General features: G+C 44.6%; 1 protein-coding gene across 1 annotated transcript in view; it reads right to left on the reverse strand.

The window, feature by feature from the left end:
* The window catches only part of AAK1 (AP2 associated kinase 1), a 72,519-nt gene extending 51,616 nt beyond the window's left edge, over window positions 1–20,903 (reverse strand). The window contains exons 1-2 of the mRNA XM_010563033.1: window positions 20,831–20,903; window positions 20,369–20,704 (exon numbers count right to left, since the gene is read on the reverse strand). Of these exons, the coding sequence (XP_010561335.1) occupies window positions 20,369–20,531 (163 nt within the window). The 5' untranslated portion in view covers window positions 20,532–20,704; window positions 20,831–20,903. The remainder of the gene's footprint in view (window positions 1–20,368; window positions 20,705–20,830) is intronic.
* Between the last annotated feature and the right edge of the window lie 48 nt (window positions 20,904–20,951).

Raw genomic sequence — 20,951 nt, forward strand, 5'->3', positions numbered from 1 at the left:
GTTGGTAGGAAGACATGGGGAGAAAAAAAAAAAAAGGGGGGGGGGGGGGTTTCCAATTATCTCCAGTCAATACAGATGCCAGAGCAATTTTCCATGCAGGTTTGTGTCAGTGTACTGGCCAGTTTCCAGAGCTGGTAGTTATATTTTCAGCTCTTCTGTAATTTCAGTAGGATGCAGAACTCTTCACAGCCAGACAAGCACTTCTAAACCAGGTAAAACCAGCCACAGAAAGCCGCACGCGATACCCTCTCAGCTCCTCACAAGGTAAGAAGATAGCACTCTGCTGCATTTAAGTGATTCACATGTATTGCAAGCCTGGAATCCTCTTGCAACTAGAAGTCACAGGCAGCCAGCAATGCCGATCTGCAAACAAGCACAAGAAGCTGCTTCCAAGCAAGTTGCACTAACTAATGTTATTGTCAGGAAGTTTACAGAGAAATGGGTTGCTCCTCCCATCACCCTTTTGTGATACGCACTTCCAGAGCTGCCTTTCACTGGTGAACATATAAATTAGCCAAGCTCAGCAAGTGCTGCTATGGCAGACAAACTGTACGCTGAACACTGCACACTTTACCCTCGATGGACACAACTGCCCTCCGGCACACTCTAGGTCTCCTGGCACAACAGATCCACCTTGTCCTCCTGGGACAGCACCATTGGTGGCGGTAGGGAAACCATCAGAAATAGCTTGTCCCGAGAATCCCCTTCCTACCAGCACGATTACTGTATCTTCACACACAATCACTTACTCAGCTGTTTGAGCTGCATTGAAGTTCTGCTCCAGATCTTCAAACATATCCTATCAGATAACTATTTAAACAGCAGAGAAGAAAACAAGGTATTACTGCAGGCAGGTTTTTGTGCCTGCCAGACAACGGGTCCCCACAGAAAGCCTGTTTTGCTCATGCAGAGCCAAAATAAAGCAAGTTCAACCATAGCCAGACTGTTTGAAGCACCAACTCAACAGACCACTTCACCTGAGTTAATCATAGTCCAGAAGAGGACTGGCTGGCCTCTGCCCTGTACACACAAAGTAAAGCAGGTTAGATTTCACATGATCTGCAGGACCAAAGGCCTTTTCACAAGCCATTAGTGTTCCCAAAACACACTGCATTTTCTGCGTTACCCTGCTATGCTAATCCACCACCCTCTGCAAGAGACAGCAGGTACGCCTACAAAATAGAAATAGCTTCATCCAAACACAATTAGGCAGAACACCTCCTTTTAAAATCCACTCTAAAAGTACCTCCCAGAGACATTAAGTGCTGTTTGCACAGGAGCAAACGAGACATGTAGTGTGATGACCTCCCAGCTGCATGTTTGAGCTCTGCAATAACAGCTACAAAAACATCTCCACTGCATGGATGTGTCTTCCCTCTGCAAACATATTCAAGTTTTGTCTTCGATCACATCCCTCATTTTTTTCCAAGGTTATGTTGGATAACTTGAGGAGGAGAAATCACTCCTCTTTTCAGATAAGGTAGTCAAATCTCTGGGCTTGAAAGAGCCAACTATCAAGTCACCAATTCAACTTTAAAAATAATCACTGCTTCATTTTGGATTTTCTCCATCACTGTTCTACAAACAAATTAACAATATCTGTAATTACCATAGTTCCTGATAAATGTTCTGGATGCCACTAAAAACTTTATTCTTCAGGGGTGAAATTCTTTTCTGAGCTGGACAAACAATGCATGTGGTTTTCCACTGAACTGTTTCCAGCTTTCTGTGTTTTCGCTTTATCTCATCCACCTCAAAGCTCTGCGTGCCAGACAGCCCACCATGCTTTAGTGCTGAGGGGACAACCAAGTGCTTTTCAGATGTCCCCAACAACTGCTGTAGGAATATTTAGCCTCCAGGGACAGCCAGCAAGGCAATTTAAGCTCTGGTTGTGCTAGCAGGCACTTAAAATTAAGTGCTTTGCTGAACCAGGCACGAAGCCACTCCTTTGCACAATCCAAATACTTACCAATTCTTATCCATCAAGAATTATGTCATATTTTGCCTTATCTCATAAGCCAGAAGAACTTCCTTGGCATTTACTTTCCTAAGTACAAGGGGCAGGCTCACTCAATTTTTTTATTCCCCACGCCTGCCACCCCCCAAGTCAGGATGCTGTGATCCAGTTATGGGAAAATCATATCAACTCCCTTGCACAGGGTGTTTGCAGCTCACCATTCCCAAAGCTTTACTAAAACGTAGTTCCCAGCACTTACTTTTCCCCACAGTCGTAGCCACAACCAGCTGACACATAGACACTGCACATTACCCATCACTGGACATCATCACTTGGGCAACACCAGAACCATTTTCTCTCTGCTGCTGTACCGAGAAAGCCATCCTGCACCTCTGACACCTCTCTCTAGCTGGCATAACATGCAGTCATTTAACAAAAAAAAAATTTTCCCTAGTTGTGTATACACAATAGTCATTCCTTCCAACCCAAACTATTCTATGATTCTATGATATGATCCTTGATCATAAAGCACCAAACTTTTGGGGCATCTTTTCCAGGGACAGAGATGGCTTCAGCAAACCTGAACTTTGGAGTCACTTACCCTTTACCAGAAAGAAAAAAGGCCAAGGAAAACACTTTGGGCAGAGTTAAGCAATACAATCATCCATAATTATTTTAGACAACGGCCAAGTTCAGCTAACATTAGCATCAAGCTTGGCAAACACATCAGCGAAAAGCACTCAGATGTGCCAGTGCTTCTCTCCTACAGCTCTTAGTGCCAGCTTTCAACAAAGGTGAAAGAATAACCCAGTCTTGGTTCTCCCCACCTATAAACCAGGGATGAAGATGGACAAGTGGACAAGTGGCTCATCTGTAAGACAGGGAAAAAACACCAAGGTGCCCTGGGATTCTCTCCTCAGACCACACTGGGTCTGCTGAGCAGCAGAGACCTTCAGAAAAACTTCCCATTACTGCTAGAAAGCATTACTGTGCATCACAACGTGAGTCTCGCTGTCAAGAGGAGACTCGCCTGGCAGCTCCTATAAAAAGCAGCACACTTGGTCCCAAGAGCACAGCAATAATGGGAAGGAAAGCAAAGGGCAGCAGTCCCTTACTGATCATGTCTCATGTGTGATGATCTTATGTTACTCTCCACACAGACAAATATTTGCTGGTTAATTTTTATATGGGCTTTTTATTTTAATTATAGCTCCCCTACTCAACTATGATGGGCATTAGGATTATAGTGCTATTTTTGTCAGTATTAATCTGCACTAACATATTCTTTCAGCTATCTTTTCTTCCACTCTTCCATTGTCTAGCATGAGGGTATTACTGCAGCATACCTGCTAAAAAAGGTACAATTTAAAATCCCATTTTACCCCTTTTGATACAACTTCTCCATCATTTACGAGCTCTTTGTTTCCAGGACAGGAAATTTCACCCCAAAATAAGTTTTCTGTTCCAATATTAACCCTTTTTATTACCAAATGTGCCCACAAACTGGGATCAGTACTGTGAAGTGTTCTCCTTTGATACATAACAAGGAATTGGAATGGTCAGGATCACTGCACGTTGTTTTTTCTGCTTTATGAAGCATCTACACCACCTTTAAAGTTAGGCAGAGATGTCAGCATTAACACCTTTAAAGAAAAATACAACTCCCTCAAGATTTGTTTTTAAAGTGGTTTGAGGTTTAATTAAGATGCCACAGTAACGAGGCTGACTTTGCATTAGGGCTGTAACATCCAAGATCACAGCTATATCAAAGAAAGCAAAGACGACACTGATATGAGCTATGATTTCCTGAGTTCAACCTGGAACATTATCTCTGCTCCCACTTCCTTGAGATGGAGATTGTCAGAAACACAAGCAATTTGCAAAGAAATCCTCTGTTCTTTAAGTCATGGTCTTAAAAAGGATGTCACTAGGGTAGGAGAGCATGTGATTCACAAAAAAGGCAAAAAATTAAGAAACTGACCAAAGAACACATGGGTCAGTGTGACAACATACTACTCATAGCAGCAGTATGAAGCAAAGGCCCTGCTTACACAGCTCACGCCCCTGAGCTCTGCTTTGCAGACATGAGCTCTGCAGGCCATCTCCAGAAAGCAAATTTGTGCTGGAAGGACACCTGAATGTGTCCAACCAGGGAAAGACCAGAAAAGACCCCTCAAATCGCAGCATCTCATAGTAAGAGATAGTAGCAAGTCATCCTAACAGGATAGGACTGAAGCTTCACCCAGAAACCCTTCACATTACATTTTGGATATGGCACAACACGCTACCAACATGAAGAAACATTTTTAGAGGTTTCCCAGTACTGCCAGGTATCAAAGGGCCCTGCCTATTGCCAAGAATCCAGTCTTGAAAGCGAGCATTAGATCTGTTACTCACAAGCTTGCTTCGATCTGGTGAAAGATTAATCACTGATACAGTCAAACAGCATTTCCTACACCCTCTGCTTTTTTAGAAAGCAGTAGGAGGTAGTCTGCTACTACAAAGCCTGCAGGCAAAGGGGCACTTCAGTTTTCCCTGAGCAAAGACACCAGACTCGCTGCAGCTAAAGAGATAACTACAGGATCACTAGCATGGCCTCCAGTATTTTCTTCCTTTTTCATGGTCATCTCCACCTAAGCAGCATCCCAAAAGGTGAGCATGTTGGGCCTTCAAACGTCTCTCTCTCTCTCTCCGGTGGTTTTATAGCTTTATGACTAACATACAAAATCTGCATAAAGAAAGAGGATTTTATTCTTGCCCCAGTGGAGTCAAATGGAGGTAGGTCAAGGATAACAAGATTAACAGACAGAGGGAGGCTTTCTCCAGCCTCATTTCACCCTCTCCAAATTGCAGCAGGATGCTGGTAAGCAACACAGAACTGTCTCACTGAAAAAGCATGGCCCTGTGTCACCGCGTCACCGTCTGGCACAGGATTTCACCTGACTCAGCCTCTCACTTATAGGCAGGACTGACATTGCCCACAGTCACTCCTGACACGTCTGTCTAACCTGTTCTTTAGCTACTCTACTTACACATTCTCCACATGCTCTTGAACAGTTTATTCCTGGGGTGTTGTTACCCTTTGTCGTGGTTTAACCCCAGCCAGCAACTAAGCACCACGCAGCCGCTCACTCACTCCCCCCCATCCAGTGGGAGGGGGGAGAAAATCAGGAAAAGAAGTAAAACTCCTGGGTTGAGATAAGAACGATTTAATAGAACAGAAAAGAAGAAACTAATAATGATAATGATAACACTAATAAAATGACAACAGTAGTAATAAAAGGATTGAAATGTACAAATGATGCGCAGGGCAATTGCTCCCCCCCCGCCGACCGACCCCCAGCCAGTCCCCCAGCGGCGAATCCCTGCCCCCCCCCCACTTCCCAGTTCCTAAACTAGATGGGACGTCCCATGGTATGGAATACACTGTTGGCCAGTTTGGGTCAGGTGCCCTGGCTGGGCACGAGAAGCTGAAAAATCCTTGACTATAGTCTAAACACTACTGAGCAACAACTGGAAACATCAGTGTTATCAACATTCTTCACATACTGAACTCAAAACATAGCACTGTACCAGCTACTAGGAAGACAGTTAACTCTATCCCAGCTGAAACCAGGACACCCTTACCGTCAGGAAGTCTCACCAAACTCTCTGTTGACTTGATTTCAACACCAGATTCTCACGCTACACACGACAGACATCAACAAGCTACTGCCAGTCTTTTCTCCACAACCTCCTGCATAGCTGGAGTATGCTATACAGAGTGTCTTTTCCAGATTACCTAGCACAAAAAGACTAAAAAGACTTGAAGCAGTGGCGGTTGTAATAATGTTCTCCTTTGTGTTTCCATTTTGCTGTTTTATTACTACATGTTGGAGTGTTCATCATGACACTTGGGGTTTGGGATTTAATTAATGCTTATGACTCACTCTCCTACCCAATTCCATAATCCTCTGGTTACATTAGGGTATTTACATGTTATTTTATATCCATATAAGCAAAGATTATTCACCCTCAAGTTGCATGCACAGAAAACACATAGCCTATCCTAGAGGCACAGGCTTGCATCATGTCTCAGGAGTACCTGGACATAATTGGTATTCATTTCCCACAATCCAGGCTACAAAATTAGGATGCTCTTTACCTAGGCTAAGCCATGTCAACAGCTTGCAAGCTCAAGCACAAAGTAGTAACAGGGTGTGCTCAGCCACCAGCTGAAACAGAACAGGCTCATACACAGAAACCCACAGCTCTAAGTGCTACTTGAATGACTTTCTAAAGGTGGCAATGAGAACAGAGGGGTGAAAAGCAGGACATGCTGCACAGACAACAGAACATGCAGTAGTCTCTGTGGAACCAGGAAGGCCTGAATATGGATCTCCTGGTCTTACTACACCCAAGTTCCTCTAACTCCAACCAGGGCGCAAGTTTGTGTGTGTGTACATGTGTGTTATAAACCAAGGAGTCCAGTTCTGAACAAGAACAAAACAAAAACCCTTATCCCCTGCCAACAGACTCTCCAGCTGAGAAAAGCAGATAATAATGCTAAACTAAACAGGTCTACTCTCAGTCGAGGTTTTCTACCTCAAAGGAAATAACAAGCTTTACTTAGTTGTTTTTTGGTTTTTGGGTTTTTTTAAGTCACTTGACTTATGCTAAAGCATAACAGTGCCAAGTTTAAGGGACTACTTCAATCTAAAATGCGTGCCCCAGCACCTCCTAGAGTAGTATTTAAAGCAACCTATTAAGATGAACTCTATGTATCAGGAATACAAACCACTGGTCTCTGCAGGGTAGAAAGTAGGGTCTCTGTACAGTACTGCAGGTGTTCTCCTTCAGCTCAAGGGCTCTAAAACACAAAGATATGAGTCCTTATAGTCCATGCAGGCCTAATAGCTATGAGGCAAATGAGACCACAGAAAACAAAGAACCATGCTTCCTTTCACACACAGCAGCAGTCCCTGGGAAGCTCCCCATGCTCATTTCCAAGAGGAAAGGTACAGCTCTCAGTGGCTTACCTCCCCATATTCACCTGTACAGGGAGTGAAACACCATTAAAATAAAACAAAAATCAGTGTAGATTCTGGTTAGTTTACTGAGCTTTCAGTTGTGGGTTAGTCTGTTCCTTTGAGCTGCTTCCATTGCCCCTAAACAGCACTTTAAAAGGCTTCACACTGGAGTGGAGATAGAACTGCTCTGGGAAACTTATCAAATCAGATCTTGAAACATCAACCGCCAATTAAATAGTCTGAACATTTAAGAGTTATCTGGAGGGCAAAGAATAAAAAGCAAACCACTAACTCCAGCTGAAAGAGCTTCATCTGTGTAAGCAGCAATGGTCACAAACACTCAAATTTCGACCATGTTCTGACCATTTTAAGTGGCTGTAGGAGTGAATCAGAGCTTCAGAACTGCGGGGAAAGTAGATAGCACCTAGATAAAACATAAAGGACACCTAATATTTCAAGACAGGAAATCTGAAATAGGCACAAATATCAGGAGAACTAGATGAAACCTGCATCTCCCCAGATGAGATACTAAGCAGATGGAAAATTAGTGAAGCAGGTATATTTGCAACAAGATCAGGAATTGAACAGAGATCATATGCAAAAGAAGATTGTAACAGTGACACAACTGTCAAAAGTCAAGAGAGCCCCGAGTTAAACTGAACTTACAGGAAATGCAGCTTTTCACTTCATAAATATTTCTATTGATACTTTAGCTAAAGAAACTATACAAGGAACATGGACACAGGTTGTGTGTCAAGCTATCCAAGGATTGCATCCTCCTGGCATAAGACGAACTCTTGAAGAATATTCAAACTTTGATCAGCAGCAGCCCCATAAAATCACCAACTCGCCTTCCCTTCTTGCAGAGCAAGCATGTACACAACTCACTTCCTCCTAGCAGAGGCTGGGGCTTCACAGGTTTGGTCCTACTGCCAGAGGAAAGCAGTGTTGGGAAATCAAGGTAGATTCTGTGTTCACCTGGTTCATATTCACATCAACACCAGTTCTGAGCAGAGCAGGTTATAAACTCACATTCAATCCTCCATTTCACACAGACAGCCTGTGGCAGATAATTACACATGCAACCCTACAGCTCCAGAGGTCACAAGGTTTAGGCGTGAGGCTCTGCACTCTTCCACCAGTGATAACTGTTTTAAGCAGCAGGAAATTCTCCACGCAGCTCAAATTTGAGCTGGAAAGAATTTGGTCTCCACAAAGTAAATTTGCACATATGAGCAATATAGTTTCCATGTTCTATTGGCTTAAAAGAAGAGGAGACTCCATCGCTGGCCAGCAACAATCTGTTAGGCAGCTTCATGCTGAGCAAGTTCGCTGGGCACAGAAAGCCCAGCATCTGCGTCAGCTTTGTGCCGGATACAAAATGCAACTGCTGCACAACTGATTTAGTGGAAAGGGGGAAAGAAAAAAAGAAAAAAAAAAAAACAGCTACAAAGATATCTCCAGAGTCATGTGCATCCATTAGACAGCACACACCATCAAGGCAAAGGCCTGCATCCAATACTGCAAAAAAGCCCAAGGTGTGCAGGCAAAGCCCTGCTTTTTAGAACTCCTCTCACTACCAGCCTAAGAAAGCAGTAGCTCTCACAGCTCCAGCGGCAGCACTGCTTAAGCTCTAGTCTTTAAATACCACCAGACAAACTTTAATAGAACAGCTAGCGTATCTAACAGAGCAAAGGACTTCTCCCCAGGTAAAAGAAAGGCTCAAGCTCACGTAGAGCTCGTGGGTCAGATTCTCAGCAAGAGTAAAGCAGGGACATAGTTAGCCCTACACAGATTTACCATAGCTGAGAATCCTAATGTGATTATCCAATATTACCAACATAATTACAGGGCCCTTGCTTAGTGTCATTGCTGCAATATCTAGGCCATGACAAGACAGATTTAGATTTACAGGCTCCACCCTCTTCTGGGCTCTTTTTAAATAGGCAGTACATCACAGTTAATGTTAGCGTGGCAGTCACGGCCACAAGTGCCTAAATTGTGCAAAATAATACAACCAGAAACGTCACCCAATACAGAATAGAAGCAAGGTCTTTACCTCTCCTACTTTTAGGATAGCAAGACTGGTTGGTTAGGGATTGTTGTGGTTTTGGGGGGGTGAATATTTAGTTTAAAACTATGACATTCACAATTGCAAACAGCCACAAAATATTTATATAGTCACAGACATTTTCACTGCACTGATGACACGGAAAAAGCTTAACTGCCTCTTCCTCACTTCTCTGGGTTTTATTTTGATAGGTCTGATTTAAAGCTGTTCAGCTTCATTTCTTTGCATTTTTCAGGACCCTGTCTCAGATCTTTAAGAGCCACTCCTCTGCCCTAGATGATACTCCTTCAATTCCCAGCCAGTTCCATGGAGAAAGTAAAAAAAGGAAGCTGTAAATTACAATATAGCAGAGAAAGGGAGAAAGAAAAAAAAATGGGGGGCAGGGGGAAGGAAATTAATCTCTGCCATGCAACAGCGTATTAGAAGCCTAAAATAATCAGTGGGCAAGATTCGTCCTGTGCATTAACTTTGCATTCCCTTTTCAAAAGCTCTAGTCCAAGGGCAGGAATAGCTTGTCACACTACCTATCCTCTAAGGACACCGTCAGAACACAGCCTGGACACCTTAATTTAGGGGTATTAAAGTCTCACAGTATTTGTGACAGCAATTTCATAACAAATAACAGCTCACTAAAGGCTATGGAACTGTACTGGCCTTCACAGCAGGAAGCACGTTTAGATGTTCACGTGGGTAGATTTGCTAGGCATGTGCTCTGCTTTACAGTCTTGTGCATCCACTCAATTCCTCCCTGACAGGCAGACTTGGAAACCCAAAGCTGATGGAGCAGTGTTTTATTACTGTGCAGCAAGATACACTGCCTCCAAGTAGATTACTTGGCAAAGCAGACTCAGTCTCTCTCTATTGTGACAATTTTAGTCCTTGAACTTCCACTATAAGACTGAAAAAAAAAAAAAAGTTAATGGGTCATGAATAACTCACGGCTTAAAAAAAAAAAAATCATTTATTTAGTTATCAATCAGCCCTCTAAAAAGCACATTTCAGCTGCTATTATTCCAAGCAGCTGCTAATAGCATCTGAGACCTCCTTCATCTCCAAGTGAAATTAGCAATGGCATAAACATGCTGCAGAGCATGACTGTTTTTGAGTGAACATGACTGGAACTGCAAAGCCAGCAAGAACCTGCAGCAACTGCATGCAGCTGAAAACCTTTACTGGAAAGGCAAGGAAGCAGTGAATCATGTCGACTGGATAGGAGAGAAAAAATGAAACTAGTTGAGCAGAGAGCAGGTTGTAGCTGGAGGTGTAGAGGAAGGAGAAAGCAAGACTCAGCTGGCCAGGCCTGGGACTGGTTTTTAACTGGACTTGCTTGCAAGGGTCAGCCAGAGTGGGCTTACTGGAGACCTTAAGTGCTATGGTAACAGCAAACTCCATTTGGGAAGCAATTATGCAAGGATCCAAAGAGAGCTCATGGCAACAGACAAGTCAGACATTTAGGAATTTTGATTATTATGGTAGCACCCAGACATCCCTGAGCAAAGCAGCATGAAAAACACAAGAGAAACCCTAATACCTACATTCTAGGAGGAGGTCAAGCTCACAGCTAACATGATACTCTAAGAGCTTCACAACAGCATATAGAGGTTTGTTTCAAACAAGTTTCTTCTGCCTAAACCCAAGAATCCAGATTTCAACCTTTCCAGGTCTCCCATATAACCACAGATATACTCTTGAGCCACAGAAGTACCATCTCACTGAGTAACAGGAAAACACAACTTAAGGACTACATAATATTCCCCTAGAAGCGTACATGCTAATCAAACCCTGAAGACAGCAATGAACTTTTCAACTCCTCAGTACATGCCAAGCATGGCGAGAGTTATCTACTGTCCCACCAGCCAGCTCGCAGGGAATTCAAACCACTAGGTACAGTCAGGAGCACACAGTATCCATCATTCAGCACAGGGCCAGCGGAGGGTGGCAGAAATCAGCCCAACACGAAGCACAGCTTTGAGTTTTTCTACATATACACAGGTGAGGAAGGAGATATGAATAGACATACGCCTGCCTGTTCATTTATCAGATGTCCAGAAACAGGAAAGGGTTGCAGGGGTCCAGAACCTGTAGTCTTGTGACTGTTACTCACAAGCCCCATAATTATTAGGGATTTATCAGCTCAAATGAACTTACATAAGTGCTTGAGAACCCCAACTTACACAAAATATATCAACATATGCATTTCTAGCCTGCTCGGTAGCAGGAAAAGAAAGGTACAGCCTATATGATTCTTATGTTGTTAAGTTTAAAACAAAAGCAAAAGGTAGAATACCACCATCTGTCCCACTCCAAAAATAGCATCATTTTAAATTTTAAAAAATCCAATACATGTTTAATCCTGTCACATGTTCTGCTGAATGCTGTGTGAGCAAGGTTGAGTTTGTGTGTTTCCTGTGGTCTCTCAATAACATCAGATCTTTAGAAGATACTGTGTTAATTATCATGTCACGATCAGCTGTAAGATTACAGCTGCTTGCACCTACTGATGTGTCTTTCTGAATATGTCTCCTAAGGCGGCAACACACGAGCGTATTTTGGTACCAAACGCAAATGTTGAGCCTCAGCAGGCACAGGCGAGGGCAGCCAGGCACCTCCCAGGAGCATGGGCAGTCTTTGTTCTGTGTTTGCATTATGTGACACAGGGCCCTAATCCATTATAAAAGTTCCTCAATACTATGGTGACATGAATATTAATGACACTGTGGTTAAAACACCAGACAAGGAGTTACATTTGCATTTAATACAAGGCTTCATCACTGCTTTCCTACATAGCCCTTATCAAATCGCTACATCTTCACGTGCTTCAGTTTCTCATTTGTAAAATAATTTGATAAGCCTTTCTTCCACCATCTGTTTGTCTACTTTGCAGAGAGCAGAAGGGGAACAACCACGCATAGAACCACAAGTTGTATGACACCTAGTACGCAGGGGTCTTTGTGGTCGCTAAGGGTAGCGACAGCACAACAGTTCAAACTACAACTGGTAATCAGGTATAGAAACAGAAGGGAAAACTCATATTCACACAGCTAAGTACATCTTCTAACTCAAAAGCAACAGGTAAAGACCAAAAGACAGGCTCTGACTTTCAGCAGAATTTTTCTTGCCAGAAATATTCACTCAAGTCACCCCAGGACAGTCTGACCCAAGTCTGTACTGCCCCTTCCCTTTCTCTCTGCCATACTGTCCCTCCTTCACCCTTTGCCACCCCACAATCCAAATATCAGTGCTCTGCAATGCACTTATTTCCTTACAAACATAATCAATAAAAAAAAAAAAAAAGAACATAAGAACCAGCAGGATCTTACCAGTTGACAGCTGGGGCTGGCTTCTTGTGTCATCTTACATTTGCTGACTTGTGAAAGGACTGTAATGAATATGCAGCTACCAAAGAGCTTAAGTCAGAACACACTCAACATTGCAAGCAGCACTTGCTGAAATTCCCAGGGAATACTCAGTGCACATCAGCTAGCAACCCCATCACCTGCTCCCAAACAGTCACGAGCATCCTGCTGACAATACCTGCACTGCAAGGGGGAAATAAGGCAGAGAGACATGGCATGAGTTTAGCAGGTACCTCTTCTGTAAGTCACCTAACAGGACATTTGCAGAACTCTACTCAAAGCAACAGGGATCCTTCAAAGAGAAAACCTTTCTATTCTAGCCACTGAGCCATCCTAACGTATTTATCTCTGCTTAACTCCTGTCCTTTTCTCAGCTCTCTCCCCAAAGAGACATGGCACTGCCTCTTCCCTCCAGCCAATGTACTCCTGCCTATTTGTGTTGAATCCCAGAGGGATGGTTATTCCGTGTTATATATCTACACACCTAACGAGAGGTGCTACAGTATCTGGGTAAAAAAAGAAAGGCAGGTGTGTCAGCGCACAAGTATATGCACGCACACAGGTGCTTTCACAGATCCTTCTCCCAACTTAAAGGATTATTTTCTTTAAGAATTTCACCGTATCTTTCATGCCACCAATCATTTGCATAGCCCCTGGTATTATACACTTCTTGCCAAAGGTCCTGAAGAGAGTTATTAGACCAGAGCCCAAGGATCAACAGCAGCCACAAATATCTTCATGTGAACGCACCGCAGTCATAAGGCAAGGATTTCCTATCAATCCAGCTCACTCCTCCAAAGCAGCAGCTAAACGCTAGAGAGAAGGTCTTGATTTCTGAAGCATTTCCCCAAGTCAGAAGCAATTAATCCTTCAGAGGCTCATGACAGGTAACTAAAGTATCACTGACTTAGCAGGTAGGTCATGCAGGCAAGGCACATAAAGCAATAGGACTGCACTTCTGTGCTCCTCTCACATCAGCCCTGATTATTTGTGTTCATTTTAAGTATTTTAAAACACTTTGAAAGTCTGTGTTTTATATCACACTCCCGCAGCATCTGAATAGCTTCCATGTATAATCCAAGACAGCAGTAATGTCACAAAAACAGGTAAACCACATGAAACCAAGGGTTCCTCTTGCTTGCTATGGTGCTTTGAACAGAAACTGATGTTCAGGGAAAGACCACATGAACCAGGCCACACCGTGCTTCTCATGAAGCATTCTGCACTTCTTTAAGAGACAAGCTCCGAGTTTATTTTACTGCTGTCATTAGAGTTGTGCATCAAAAGCATGTCAAGCTTGCAAGCATCATTTAGCTTACAGAAGTAAAGGAGATACAAGCTAAGATACCATCTGAATAACAGCTGTGCACTTACGTAGTTTCAGAAGACCATGTATTTTACTATCACACCCTCGAGAACAGCATGCCAGACTGCTTTTTAAGTTCACACAGGCACATTTTGGGGTCACCTCCCTATTACAGCCCTACGAACACCAAATACGAAGTAAAACCAGCATGTTCCTAACAGTGAATGAATGAAGATCAGATCTACCTGTCCTCATCACGGCACCAGCCAACTTCCAGCTCAGCTGCAGGGTGGATGTACGTGCACACATGCATCTTTGCTTGGGGAACTCAGCTGCTGATGGCTTTTTTTATTTTTCATCTATGAGATCACCCGTCACTGGTACGTAATTTGTTTCTGCAAAATCATGAAGCAAACCAGATGCTATGAGTATCTTGTTCCAAAAAAGTCTTTAATCCAATCCTGTGACACATGGCCCGCAGTCCTCATGTCAGCATGGGTTCTGCCACAGAGCAAGCGTAAATTTATGCCCAAATCACATGTGTGCCAAGAGCACACCCATTTAAAACACACAGAGGCAGCATTTGGGAAAAAACACAGACTGCAATTAAAGCACTCAATCTGGAAGGCCAGAGATCAATTCCTGACTTGGCCGCACATACTCTGCATTGCTTCACCTTCATATCTCAGTATATTATTTCCCAGCAGCCCTAAAAGGAACGGAAGGACATCTTCGTAGGCAGTGCCAGGGCTCAGATACTCTGGCAACAGGGTAGTGAGAGCTCCTCATGTTAGAGGAGCTGCAGCAGCTCTCCTCTACTTTCATTCTACTGCATCATACTGTAGGCAGTTAACAATAACCTTCATTTCATTTAGTGGCAATTCCCGGACCTCCTACAAAAGGAGAAAAGTTTCCATAATGATAAAAAGCTACAAATGAGAGAGAATTACCTGGCAAATGTGTTTCACTCAAGCCTTTCCAAATCTTTTCCTTGTGCTTGTAAATCACTGTCAGTATTATTCCTACATTCAAAAAAAGTACAGCAGCCAGTATCTGATTTAAGGAGGTATGTTTCCAATACAATACCACTACAAGGACATCCTGCGCTTCCCCCCCATCCAAGAAGGCAAGCATCCTTTCCTGGGAAACTTATTTATTCAGTTACCTCTCATTATCAGGGGAGAACTCCTCTGTAAACTGGGTTTGCTTATGGCATGTTTCTCCTCAGAGACTTCCTGTCTCCTTCCACGTGTGAAACACTAGTTAACACTTACTTAGTACAAATGAAGGCAAATTGGTTGTGACTTTCCAGAAAAGCAGCAGCAAGTCCTGCAGCTGGCAAGGTGCTGTTCCAACAGGCACAGCCTCAGTCTGCCCAAATCACTATTTTCACTGAAAAAAGTCACCTTCAGAGGAAGCAGCTTCCAGTCTCAATGCAAGTGTGCAGCACCTAGTCAGTTCTGACCCCTTATTAGCCATGATTGATGCAGGTAGGCGAGCTTGGAAGACAGCAAGTGCTAAACCCAAAGGGGATTCCAGCTTGTCTTCAGCACATTTATAACTTACCACCTGCTCTCTTCAACTGCTGACAAGCTCCTTTACAAAGGGGAGAAGGCCCATGACACAGTAACATTATGGTTGTTCCCCTTAGATCCAAAACGTCATTGCTGGTGTTGCAACCAGAGGTTAGTTACCTGTTCACACATAACTACTAGAACACTTCTGCAAGACCTGAGCTGGATAGTTAAACCCTGTATTTTCCTCAGCCAGAATCCCAAAACTAAGCTTTCTTATACTAAGTAACTGACAACTTCGTAAGCCTGTTGCAGGACTGCTTGAATTAGAAACTACTTTGTTTTAACATGGAAGGCTCTTTCCTAGGAAGATGACTGCAGAAAACTTTTCCTTTCATGACTGCACTGGACTAACACTGCCATTAAATATGCTTTTAGGTCATATAGCTGTTACGTAAGAAACTAGCCACCCCCATGTACAATCCCAGACTCATTCTCTGACATGTTGCGTAAAGCTTACAAGTGAGGCTAGATGACAAGAGTCTCTGGGCTATACAACTTCGTACACAGTTAAATCCACTAACACCTTCTTTTCCTTCCTGATTACATCTAGGGACATGGCACATACTCTGCCCCGCAAAATCTGTGCTGCTAAAAGCACCAAAGCACTTGGGATACCTCAACATTTTCCAAATAACACTCACTTGGGATTCTTCACCAGTTTGCCTGGCTTGTACACTCAAAAAAACCAGACTACTAAAACAGAGAGGAGCCAATATCCTACCTAGCAGTGCAGAGCGCACTGTACATGCCCTGCCTCACAAGGTACACGGGAAAAGCAAGGGGGGGGCGGGGAAATCACATGTCCCATTCCAAGAGGAGAAATAGTTTAACTCCTAATCCAAATGTCACTGGTCAGCTGATTACCAGCTGGCACTTGGCAGAAGCTAGAAGGCAATAACTGACAAAATACACTTCAAAGTGGTGTCTTGAACCCAGCCACACTGGAATTGGGTTGAGGATCATGTAAATCCACAAAATTTACCTCAGATGGGGTTTGTTTTAATGTGAAGTTATTTCAGAAGAAGCTCATGTGTAAGTTCAGGGACTTCAGGTTATGGTGCTGCACACTCTAGGGAAAGAAAGCGCTGAGGGTAAGCCAGGCAGGGGTCGGCAGAAGGCCTCTGCAATTAGCCCAGCCACACATTTAGGCAGCTCAGGGGACCACCTTCCCCCACTGGGCACAGGTTGTGCATTCACAGCCTTACCAAGCTCTTCATGCATGCGTTGGCCTGCAGGTCTGCTAAACAAAATCACGATGAAACCTTCCTGCAACTTCCGTCTTTTCAAAATGGAGTAAAAAACATAGCCGGCCAATTTAAGCCGATTTTGCATTGGTTTATAATGTCTACCATTAAATAGTTTGAAATATACATTAGCTAGCAGCACACACAGAGGCATGTATCTGAAAAAAATTTCAGCGAAATATCTGACAATTATTAAACCTGAATCCCCCAACTTACACATTTTAAGTCAAAAAGACTATAAGTAGCACCTTCAGAAAAATACTACTAATGGAAAAAGTGACTTTTCACAGACCTGAAGAAACACAGCCTGTATCTTTTGCTAGAAATAGACCAAGACAAGCAAAATCCTAGCTCAAACGTGCACCCCATCAACACTGATGTACCTTGGATCGATTCAGCACTCTCTTACAATATTGCAAGTACACAGAGTAACACAAAACATAGCCCCCTGAAAACTGGACACTGGGGCAATCCCCACCTTGTCAGTTTTAGCTCAGAGGAGCACATGTGGCTTGTAGTACTTTGCCACACTGGCACATCCCACAAACTCCTTAGCAAATTTCTGCTTTCTGGCAACATCCTTCTCAATGTTTCTGCTGCTCTGGTCCTCATCAGAAGGACACTGTCCTCCTTATAACTCCAGCGTGAGGTTTTGGGGTGGAGTTTTTTATTTTGGTTTTTTTTTTTCCCTACACACAGGCAGAAACAAAAAGCAGCATCCAATTTGATCACACTGTTTTGGTTTCTTTCCATAAACAAAACAGTAAGATAGTAGCCTGACTCACCCACACACTCAAACGCCTCCTGGGCATTCACCTCAGCTCCCGGAAACACCAGTCACCTTAAAGTCAGTAATGACCCCCGCTCAGCCCATACTGGAACTCTACGATGATGCCACCGACTTTAACCCTGGCCTTGCAGAACTCCAAGGCCAGCAGTGCTGACCTCCCACAGCAGTTAATCCTCATGCAAACTTTGCAGGGAATTTTTCAAGAGATTATTTGTGCTATTATATGGATTAGAGCAAGATGACTACAAAGATCCAACTAAGAATCAATCACCTATTGCCATATACTGTTTGGGGAAAAAAAAAACAAAACAAAAAACCCACCTGATTCACTGGTATTATAACACCATGGACAACCAACCATTCAAGTTCCTTCTATATTATTCCCATCTACTTCTTTCCAAAAGGAAGACATGTTCCTCTTCGCCCAGGAAAGCAAGTATCCAGACACAACTATTTTTAAGGGGGTGGGGGGCGTACCTAACCGCAGCAGATATTTTGGGGGATCTACGCAAGAGACTGTGAGCACGTGGAGACATCTGCCATCTGGCACACTTCACAGAGCCTGCATTAAGGACTCCCATCCTGGGCCAGGGAGCAGTCATCTTCAGCAGGGTTGCTCAGCAGAATTGAGAGTGACCAGCCACAGCTTTGTCAAACAGAGGTAAATCCCAACACTTTAATTCAAAAACTTCCGCTTCAACCAGTTCCTCAGGCTTGCAACTCAAGTATCCCCCACACCATCCATCATCATTTCAGAGACTCTTTCTTTTAAACCACTCTCACATCTCCTTTATTTTTCTAGGCTTCACATGCTGCACCAAAACACAGGCCTCTCCTCTCCCTTCTAAAGCAATGGGGACGAGAGATGTTTCTTTCCCAGACAGGATACTCCTCCTCCTACAAAGCGCTTCCCAGGGGACTTTTCCTTTTAGCAGAAATAGCCAAGACTTCCCAAGTTGCCTTTTCAACACTGCTGAACCACCAAAATTCACTGCAGATACAAAAAAGTTTTCCAGCTGAGGACTCAGATGTCAGTAGTGCAGGGACCAGGTTGCCAGAGAGCTTCCCAGGTTTCCAGCCAAGTCAGTGAAAAAATGCTGCTTACCAGCACTTGGGGAGTACACACAGCTACACCAAAAGGCCACAGGTATGCAAAGCTACAGTGCTTCTGACCCACACTGACACCCCAGATGACCTACCCCTCCTATAAAGCAAATGGCATTTTCAACCCTCTGTTCCCATCAAAAGGCAACAACCTGCAAACCTACAAGCCACCTTGCTCTTGTCCCTTTGGAGACTTCACTCACCACGCAGAGGGATTTCGGACTGCCCACACCAGGAGACTAACTGCGAGGAAAACACCTGCATAGCACATTTCACCAAAAGAACTTCCTTTGCCTTATAGCGTGGGCAGGAAGAGAACACAGCACCCATTTTACAGGCCTCCTGCACCTCACTTGGCCTGTGCATGCCGATCTAAGAGTTGTAGCCAACCCTAGGCAATGCTCCATCCCAGAGGCCAGCCAAGAAACCAGGAGTCACCGGCAAAAGCCCCCACAAGCAGCAGATCCTCCAGGACAGCGAGGTGCGAAGGGGAAGCACTTCTCCTGCACAATCTGTGCTACTACCTCCCACCTTTGGTGGCTGCAGCTTAGGCCTGCCAAGCAGGAGAGAGCCCAGTGACACACAGGCTCACTTCCTGGTGCTGTCAGCACTGGGGCAGAACCTGCCAACAGATTATTCATCAGCAAAAAAAGCCTCTGTTTTCCCATGTTACCAGGATGAGGCCAACCATTAAAAAAAGACTGTGACAGCTTCTCACGTTTAGTTCATATAGTTCCTAAGCTTCTAGGGCCAAAAGGGCCTTGGAAATATCAGCCAAGGCAAACCTATATTGCAAATTTCAAGTCAGGAAAAAAATCACTATAGTGACTAGCTGAAGGACTGGTTTTGGTGCTCCTCTCAGCTCAGCATGCAGCAGAACATATCAGAAACCATGTCTGAAAGATGGTCACAGATCTGTTTTCTTGTACACTGTGGTGACTTTTTACAAACCTGAATGCACACAGCGTACAGAGTCCCTTTTCCATTTTAGGGTTCTTTCTGTAGAAGCCAACACAGGTCCTCCCACTCGGCTTTCATACAGCAGCTACCCTCTCCTTCGCAATTACAAGATCAAAACAAAACACTGTTTTGACTGAAATTGCAAAGGACGCTGCAAAGGAGAGGGACCAGGAGCAGGTCTAAGGAGGCCAACACCTCTCTGAAGGTCGAGGGTAAGGTTACCAGCCAGAGCCATTCATAAGGTTCCTTATAGCCCAAACAAATGAAATGTAAAATGATAGTTAAAGCAGCAGTACTGGTTAAAATTAAAAAAAATACCACCAGCAGCTTGCTGCACTGCAAGGACTGTACACGTAAAGAGTTTTATAATCCCTACTGTTCATTTTTAGTTCTTTTAACTGTTTTATTTTGAAAAAATGCAATTGGGATTACTGCTTCCCCTGCAAAGCCAGAAATCCCTCATCTCAGATCACAGCTTGCTCTACTCAGGCTACCTATGTACATGACATATCTACAAGGAGTTTACTCCAGTGTTTTATTCCTCTCTGCTTAGTGTAGGAAAGGAGGCAACCAGCTGAAGAAAGTTAAGAGTGAAGGCCACTGCCTTCTTTATTTACAGCACCTTGCTCTGCAGCCAAACATTTGACAATTTTGGTTTTTACTTTTTTTTAAATTCCCAGTTTAGGGAAGGTGGGAAACAATTACCTTTTGAAATCCCCTCAATTTGTAAAGCCTTTAAAAAAAAAACCCACCAAACCCAAACCAAATCCAGCAAACCCACACTAGCTTTACACATGGGAAGACCAGAAATGTCAGCTTGCAGATGCCACCGGACTGCAAGTCCGTCAAGGAAAATGAAATATTGGGGGAGCTAGGGATAGAGGGGGAGGGCAGGGGAAAGGCCAAAGCCTCCCTTTCCAGTTTTGTGAGGGAAAGGGGGAGGGAAAAGAAGCAAAGGCAGAGCGCTCCGCAAAAGGGACTGGGGGGGTCTTACCTTCCGCCAGCACCTCGTCCACCGTCACCTGGTACCGGCCGATGCTGAACACCCTGCCGATGTACCCGCTGCCCGGGCCACTGCTGCCACCGCCACCGCCGCTGGTGCCCGATCCGGGGCCAGAGCCACCCTGCTCCCGACGCGAGTCGAAAAACTTCTTCATTTCTCAGGAGACAGCAGCTGCCTGGTTATGGGGGCGACGCTATTTTTAAGGTCCCGAGCCCCTCTCCTTGTTCCTCCTGCAGCCCGGCCGAGGCCGGCGAGGTGGGGACCCGGGGCCGCTCGCCTTGTGGGGGCCAAGCAGAGCAGGCGCGCTGTCCTCCGGGGGATTCACACCTGCAAAACCACAGGGGAGGGGGGGGGATAACGGGAGGGGAAAGGCGGTTACCCCCACGGCACGGCCCGGGCCACCGCAGCCCCCTCAGGGGAAGCCCTGACTGACAAGGGCCCCCCGCCCGGTACCTCTCTGCGGGCGCGGGGTGCCTCCATGCACCCCCGCAGAGGCGACCAGGGCCGGCCCGCCTGCCTGCCGCAGCCCCTCCGGCTGCCCCGCGGCGGGTCACGGCGGAGACCGCCTGCCGGC

This window comes from Haliaeetus leucocephalus, unplaced genomic scaffold (assembly GCF_000737465.1).
Source record: "Haliaeetus leucocephalus isolate CR32 unplaced genomic scaffold, Haliaeetus_leucocephalus-4.0 Scaffold162, whole genome shotgun sequence".
Taxonomy (NCBI): domain Eukaryota; kingdom Metazoa; phylum Chordata; class Aves; order Accipitriformes; family Accipitridae; genus Haliaeetus; species Haliaeetus leucocephalus.